The sequence below is a fragment of the Dermacentor variabilis genome, chromosome 3 (assembly GCF_050947875.1).
Source record: "Dermacentor variabilis isolate Ectoservices chromosome 3, ASM5094787v1, whole genome shotgun sequence".
Lineage (NCBI taxonomy): Eukaryota > Metazoa > Arthropoda > Arachnida > Ixodida > Ixodidae > Dermacentor > Dermacentor variabilis.
Window position 1 is genome coordinate 110036714 of NC_134570.1, and position 8073 is coordinate 110044786.

At 46.1% G+C, this 8073-nt stretch overlaps 2 protein-coding genes across 2 annotated transcripts in view; both read right to left on the reverse strand.

Moving 5' to 3' along the window:
* Positions 1 to 18: 18 nt before the first annotated feature.
* On the reverse strand, positions 19 to 4252 carry LOC142574678 (uncharacterized). The gene is made up of 3 exons (XM_075683713.1): positions 4125 to 4252; positions 876 to 1025; positions 19 to 294 (listed from the first exon to the last, which is right to left on the reverse strand). The coding sequence occupies exons 1-3, from the start codon at positions 4209 to 4211 to the stop codon at positions 19 to 21; spliced, it is 513 nt and encodes a 170-aa protein (XP_075539828.1). The 5' UTR covers positions 4212 to 4252.
* A 2598-nt stretch (positions 4253 to 6850) lies between these two features.
* Positions 6851 to 8073, reverse strand: part of LOC142574087 (uncharacterized) — a 2965-nt gene continuing 1742 nt past the window's right edge. The window contains exon 1 of the mRNA XM_075683255.1: positions 6851 to 8073. This exon is cut by the window's right edge and continues 1742 nt beyond it. The gene's annotated coding sequence lies outside the window, so the exon portion shown is untranslated.

Here is an 8073-nt window from a genome sequence, read left to right on the forward strand (position 1 = left end):
TTCTGTTTACAGAACAGTTTAATTTCCCCCAAGGGTTTCCACGTTGCATACTTTGTTGCCTTCACGTGCCTGTATATTCTCCACGTGCCGACAGACGAAGGCAGCGAGCAGGAGAGTGACGAACGTCGACGGCAGCACGAGAGACGCCACGAAGGCAACAGACATGAGCGACGCGAACAGCGGTCCCACGCGCACGCCCTGCCACCGGAGAAGAAGCGCCGACAGCTTTGTCCACAGCCGCGTCGAGTCCGCCAGCACGTACACAATCAGGAAGCCCGTCAGTGGCACCATTTCCTGAGCATACCCAAATCATTGTAAAAATAGATTAATCGATTGTCCCGCAAGAAGACAGAGGCAAGAACGAGGTTATGGGAACCCATGCGGTTTCGTTTGGTTTCACTTGGTATGAACCGTACCATTTCATACGGCTTCATTTGCTTCACGCGGTTTCACTCAATATCAATATGGGACGCTGTATATGTGCAGTCCACTATCAAAAGTTTCCAGGCTGCCGAGAATGGGGACGTTTAATCTTCGTTCCCGGTAGCGCGGGTCATGCTCAAATCTAGGCAGACTGTTTGTCACTATCCAAAGCTTACAACTGTAAAAAAAAAGATTAGTAGCCCCGCCACCAATCCCTAAGCCAACGTGTTTTCGCGTTTGAAGAAAAAGAAACACAACATGACTGGCTACGCAACAAATTAAGATTCATTTACCTCGTAACTACGAAAACTAGCTCAAAATTCCAGAACGATCATTCCACCAACTTAAATGTCTTCCAATATTGTCTGAACCGGCTTTGGATAAAATTGTGCAACATTATATTAATAGGCCATTGCAGTTTCTGGCTGATAGGGTTAGCCATTTGGGCTCACCGCGCCGCTGAGGTCGAGCACGTCCTCGTAGCCTGACGTGGAGCGGCCGAGTAACACGGTGGCTACCCATGGTACGAGGGAGACAATGGGCAGCGGCAGTGTCTCCAAGACTGTGAAAATCACCACCTGGAGCACGGCGCACGGCAACGCCTGCATTGGATGCAGAGAGTTGGTAGCTTTTACCAGGCGGAGGCGTCGGTCTCTCGTGCATCGGGAGCACCAATCAGCGCCACAGAGACTTCGCGCGACTTTTGTTGCGCGTGCAAGGGCTTCAACACGTGTGTACATCTTTTCTACTTTTCTTGATAATATCACACGAGCGTCAACAGCACGACGCATAAGTGGCCCTGCAGCATCGATGGGCGGCGGGATGTGGGGACGCAGAGGACGACTTTAACACTCGAAGGAACTCTGCGGCACTGTTGGCTTCAGGAGTACCTGTTGCCGCTAAAGGCTGCCGAGGCGCCATGCGGCTGACGCTCGCACGATGTTTTCGCACCTTTTTCAGCCAAGGAGTTGCCAAGCGCATGAAGAAATCCGTTAGCAATAACTTGAGCTTTTTTTGCGCAGCAGCCGTAACTTTCATAATACTCGTTTGCTTGTACAGCTAATGTTAGATGTCTATTTTTAGTTGGTTCTCAGGGCAGTTTTCGAGTAAATGAAGGTTATGTGCTGAAGTAATAGCACCGTATATACCGGCTGTGCTTCGTAACTTCAGCCAAACATTAAAATATGCAAATTCCTCGTAGCCGGACCGAATCAATGTAATGTTGTTTGGCGTCGCTTGAAGATAAAGTTTTTCTGTACTCCGCCTAATTGCATTAGTTTTAATTATACAACTCCTCAAATATAATAATTAGAAAAAGATGTGTCAGTTATAAGCCCACGAAAACACGATAAACTGCCGCGAGACTGGCCACACGAGGCACTTTGCGTGTATTCGCGGCCACTCCATCTCTGAAATACTTTGTCATGTAGTGAGGTGCAGAAATCGTTATCGGGAGTTCTTCATGCTCCTCTACAATTTCCTCATTTACGATTTTCCACTAATTATATATTTGAGAAGCTTACTAATTATGTAAACCAATGATCTAATTAGGTAGAATGCAAGAAATAATCGGATTTTCTCCAAGCGACGGCAAACATTACCTTGTTTCTCTCTGGCCACGTTGCATTTGCCTATTTTTATAGTTTGGCTCAAGTAACGCAGGACACCCCATATAATATGTAAAGGTATATGACGTGCAAAACATTTTATTATATAGCATGCTACCGGCATGAAAAACTGAATGACGGCAATCGATTCGTGACAGTGGGAAGGTTGGCTGCCGTTAATCTAAAAGAAGCAAGCTGTGCGAACCTTCGCCCGAGTTAGCGAACTCTGTTGTTCGTAACTGATCTTTGCCAAAACCTGGCCGCCATCGCTAATAATATGCCCCGCAACAGGTTCAGCCGTAGTTTTCTCTTAAACACATTTCTAACATTTCTTGCAAAATAGATTTATGTAGCTTAATCATAAATATGGACAGCATTACACTGAGCTATCAAGCGCTCCACTATTCTTTCAATATCGACTTCCTTGGACGTCGCGAAGCCGACTTGTCGAATCTCGTGGAGATCAGCTTTTATGCTTTCTTTTTTACTAAAACAAGGCTGGACAAACCGAGAGAAGAAACCCTCTCGAATAGGCAGCACCACGTGCCAACTCTCCGCATTAACCTGGATCCCTTCATATCCCTCGTAGCCTTTGGGCGAGTGTCCATTGCGGCCTGCATTTATACATGTCTAATATTACGTCTGATGAAGCAGCTTCAATCCCACGTAAAGGATTGTATTTCGAATTTGACCCACGTCGGTTCCACAAAAGCAGCTGAGAAAAATGAATATCAACGCTATACTCCACACTTTCCACGTGCCAATTCGAGAAAGACGCAACGCGGTTTACTTCAAGTTCAAAGCAAAGCCTGACTACTTTTGTCAGCTCGCAAGGTAACTTTCCGCCGAGCATCCGAGCAAGCGGCTCAGCCACCCCGTTGTTTAGACGAACCATAGTCTGCAGCCTTCTTAACTTGATACCGCTCTTCTTGAAACTCCACACTTTCCCGGATTAGTCTGTACTGAGCGAGATTTAATGGGCAGGTGTCCGCTTCGCTCTCTATTCACACATCTACGGCGAGTGTTTGAACACAACGTTTATAGAAGTTGGGCTATTTACACCGCATTAATGCGTTAATTTTCACCTTTTGTCACACAAAAGTGACGGCCGTCGCTCTAAGCTCCTGACGTCCAATTTGCGTAACCGCTGAGGGTAGTCTCAACAGACAAATCAAACGCTCTCCTCGTTTATAGGAGGTTACTTTTGTTTGCTAGAAAAACGAATAATATTGCCTACACTGAGCGACTTGTCTTATATAACGGGCACACAAGAGGCCAGGAGCACGCTGAAGTGCAGAGGGATTCGATGGGGCCGAGCCACTGCACTAAAAACCGATAACGGGATGAAGAGGGCGGTGCCGACATCTGGAATTGGTCCGCTTTCGCTTACTTAGCTTGCGATGGCTGGTCGACGATCGCGGCGGTTGCAACGGCAGCTTAAAATGATGCTAAAACGGATCCTCAGCAAAGACGAGGTGGCAGAACCAGGGAGTAGACCTGCCGAAAGTGCTCGAAAACGTTACACGGCCACGCAAAAAATTTCATTACACGCAAATAAACCCATGCCATCCGGCAGGTGCAAGTAGCCAGTGCCTGAGCGATCGGCGTTAGTCATCTTTTATTCCTTTCGGAACGGGGCAGCCTGCGGCTATTCAGAAGAAAATGCAGTTTTGTTCGGCATGTTAATGCATCCTAACGCGCACACGTCAATTTGACGCGGTGAGTTCTTGCGGTTTTGTGACGTCGCGTGTGAGGCAGGTGAAGTGGGTGCAGCCCGAAAACTTTTGACCAATAGCCGAGGGCTAATGACGGAAAGGCGTCGAATTGAAAATAATTATTTTTCTTTTGTTCGGTCGAATCATTCATAATCAGTCTGTACGCGTCATATCAGATGGGGAGCTATCGCGGTTTTCGTGACGTCGCGTGACAGACAGGTGAAGTGGGGGTGGTCCAAAAATGTTTTTCACGTATTGCGGAGGGCTGATTGCAGAATTAGAATAGAAAATTTTTGAATGGTTTTAGGTTATAGCACTCCATTTTGAGTGACGTGAGATTCCGTAATAGCCCCCGCTGTGTACGTAATATGCAGAGTACCAGGTTCTTGAAGAACAGCAGCGGTGCCAGGTACACGGGCGCAGCGACACCAAGAAAGGCCTTGACGCTGCCACCCTGCTGGGCCATGGAAGATGCGTCACAGGTTGTGCCAGATCAGTTCGCTTCACTCCTGGCTCGTTCTCACCAGCTCTGCGGATGAAAAATGACTTGGCTCTCTCGGCAGGGTGCTCCAGGGAGTAATTCCATTAGATCGTGCGTATAGGTTTCTACAGAAGTTGTATTTGACGGGAGAATGCCAGATTAGTATGTTGGATCATGTGAATCATGTTCCTTCTTAACTGCAGAGTGAATTTACTCGTATGTGTGCCCCTACTTCACCCACTTTCACTGTGTGCGACCAATACGCTATATACGAGACGGAGGTTCACAGCAGGATAGGGGCCTTAACCCCTGTATTCAGAAGTTCACCTCAACTTGAAGCCCATCATCGACTTTGTCTAATTGACGCAAGCCGTGAACGTGCCCAGGACGCACTACGGTACGATGAAACGGCACTCACATTATTTCCATAATGTTCTCAATAGGTCATGCCTAATAATCCTGCAAGGCAAATAATGACAATAATAATAAAATTGGCTTGAAATAAACCTTGGCGACGGTATCGCTCGATACCGCCGCCTTATTCCAGGAACATATAACGATCAGGTCACGCTCATCGCGCAATAAGCGCAGAATACCTGCAAACATTTCATTACTTACTCATAAATAAAGCGCTTGATAATCGAATAAGTCCCCGGAGCGGAAGCAGCTGGCTGCGATGGCACCCTACAAGCACAAGGCTCTCCGTCTTCTTCGTTCTCAGAACGTGAGGCAAGCACGCGTCCAGAGGCAGCTGAGCACGTGGAAAATTATTCACTTTTATTTCTTCGATGATAATATTGATGATTATGGTGTTCTTAAGAGGAAGCTTGAGCTCGCGTGCACCCATCTAAATACACATAAAAGGAGAATTCGTTTTTCTCGGAAACTACAGCATCGAATTTGACGAGTTTCGTTGCATTTAGAAGAATAACTTAAAATCTAGTTACTGTTTGTTTCAAATTTTAGATTAAGGTCGTCAAGTTTTTATTAAAAATGTTGTATATTTAAAACTTCCGAAAAAGAAAACTGTCAGTTTACAACTCTGTAACTCCTCAACGAAACATGATATGACAATTCTGTGAATTGCATCTAATAGCACATCTAATGTGGACAAAAATGATATGTTACAAATTAATTCTAAAAAAATTAGGAATGTGAAAATGCAGCTTTTGCAGAGCCCTTGTAGACAACGTAACAAATTCACGTCAGATATAAATTGGCATTTCAAATTTGTCTGTTTTGAATGGTCTAATGAATGCCGTTTACAGAACCATGATATCTGTTCTTGATGCAAGCCTATTAATTTATTAACTTTGTGCTTTTATTCTTTTTTTTTTCGAGCTTTCGAACGAAAGGTTTGAAAATTGTATAAACAAAATTCAGGGCCCAAATCGAAATTCCGCTTCCAGCAGTCATCAGAATCTAGCATTCTCACTCAAATACAACAAATGTCTTTAGAAGTGGTCAAGGGGTCATCTCAGAAAAGCGTTTTTTGCGTTTTACATGTATTTGAATAGGCCGCGCGGCGGTTGGGCCCAAGCTTAAGCTTCCTCTTAAATATAGAACAAGAGAGATAATGATAAATCAGACGCCAAAGGCAGGCAGAATAACACGAAGATAAACATCCACTTTCCTACCCTGCACTAGGGGAATGAATAAGAAGAGACAAAAAAAAAGGATTTCACCATAAATTTATTATCAAGGAATATTTGTGTTGATGCACTTCATCTCTCATAAGCCACGCCGAAATGGAAATTCCAAATCATGCAGATGCGCGGTGCGAGAGATGCGACGTAAAGAGGGTGAAGGCTATGCATGACGCTCGTTGAGAAAACAAGGGTGATGTTGTCGTGCTACATTGAAGGATCTTGTAGTTTTTGTCATACAGTGGCACATTGAATCCCTTAAATGTAATGCGCCTATATATTACCAGATCGGCGTACTTTGGAGATACCTGTGAGCTGGCATTACTTATTCACTTTCCGAGTAGAAATTTACTTATTCGTTTATCAAAACAGCGCTCCGCTTACTCGCACAACTTTGTCAGTAAGCGTGCAAGGATGACAATCATCATCGTCACCGTTTTGGGCCTGTGTCATGGGGCTCTCGTTCGGGAGAATAAATAAGAGTCTGAAGTCCTAAATGTTATCTCATAAGCGGAGGAGTGCGCTGTTCGGTTCCTCCGTCCAATTTCAACTACACTACATTCCTGGAGCTACGATAGGAACGTCGCGTCTACCAACTACACTTGACCATGTAGCAAGACCAGAGGGCCAATATCGTGACATTCACCATTTTGAACGGTCACCACACATCCGAAGGATCCACCAGTTTTTAATGGACTTCTCGGTGACGACGTTGAAGACAGGATGGAGCAGTACGAGAGCGTCAGTGCCTTTTACCACTGAGACAAATGTGGAGAATTTGCGCACGTTGCATTCTATCGAACCTGCGTCCCAACAACTTGGTTTTATGACCACGATCTCGATTTCGTAAACTATACTACGTTCAAACACCATCTACGCAAGATTTTCGCGAACTCTTTTGTGTGCTCAAATATCGCAATGAAGAAGCTTGCTGAGTGTCTTCTGCACACGGGCACTTCGTACGTAGAGGACGTCCTCGCCCTCTGCCCCCACGTGAACACCTCAATGACGGAGAGTGACTGGGTACGCCACCTACTGTGATATTCAATGCTCTGGTAGTGCAGAACCTCACTACCGTCGCAGACATCATCAGTACGTGTCAGAGCTTCGATGAGCTTCATATGATCCGCTTACATCGTGACATATAATTTCAGGGCATCCAACGATAGCGAGCTACATGCACTGATCCGCTCTATTATCCGAGAGGAACTGCACGCACAAGTTTTGTCAATCCCTCCTGAAGTACATATGACGTCTCTTGGTGGGGTCCTAGGCTTATTGTGAGAGATTGAATAACGGCCGCGATGAGCCCGGAAGTCCCGAACCCACATACGATACCTAGGTCCACTTGCGCTCAGGTTGTCACTGTAGTGCCCCCCTCCCAGCAGCCACCACAGCAGGCACCTGTAATGCACGGTTCCCTGAATCCTATCACAGCAAGACCACCACCCCTTCAGTGTTACAAGTGCCTGGTGTCCACCTCGGCCTGTTTGCTACTATCCCGGCATCCGTGGCTCCATTCCGAGGTTTTGCCGACCCAGTCAACAAGATGAAAGGCGTGGCTATGACAGATTTGAAACGAGTGAGCTTTCTGGCCCCGAACCACAACGTCGGCGCTCGTATTACAATCATCCACGACGTTCCTCATCTCCTCTGGAATTCAACGTTGCCGGTTCATTGCGCCTCCCGCGTCGCCGCTCTCCATGACTCATGCGGCGCTGCTCTTCACCCTGCGACCGGCTACTTCGACCTCCGATCACCACCCGGAAAAGTAAATAGTGCAGCTTCAGGACGGAAAGCTGCATCCTTGGAACACCGTGAAACCCCTTCGGATAGCCTGTCGATGTGCTTTTGTTGTGTGTTGAAGTTGTACGGCCTGAGACCTTGGTTGACACGGGTGTATAATTTTCCGTTATTAGCAGTGATTTGTGTTGTCGCTTGCGGAAGAGGAAGACACCGATATCATGATCTTCCTCTTCTTTGTGCTAATGGAGTTCCTATTCACCCCTTCAATTGTTGCACTGTGCGTGTTTTCATTGACGGTATCCTTTACCCCATTCAGGTTGTAGCGCTGTCTTCGTCTATCCACGCATGATTTTCGAATGGGACTTCCTGTCCTAAGCATCAGCTTTAATAACTTGCTGTTAGCGAATTATTAAGGCGAAAGGATTAGACGGCTCATTTTTATAGGGAAAATTTAT

What these genes read in the sequence shown, in the direction of transcription:
- LOC142574678 (XM_075683713.1), bottom strand. Translation starts at nt 4,211, where the DNA reads ATGGCCCAGCAGGGTGGCAGCGTCAAGGCCTTTCTTGGTGTCGCTGCG. An exon ending in TGCTGTTCTTCAAGAACCTG is followed by an intron (nt 1,026 to 4,124) that starts GTACTCTGCATA and finishes CATCCAATGCAG; the next exon opens with GCGTTGCCGTGCGCCGTGCT. An exon ending in TGCTCGACCTCAGCGGCGCG is followed by an intron (nt 295 to 875) that starts GTGAGCCCAAAT and finishes GGGTATGCTCAG; the next exon opens with GAAATGGTGCCACTGACGGG.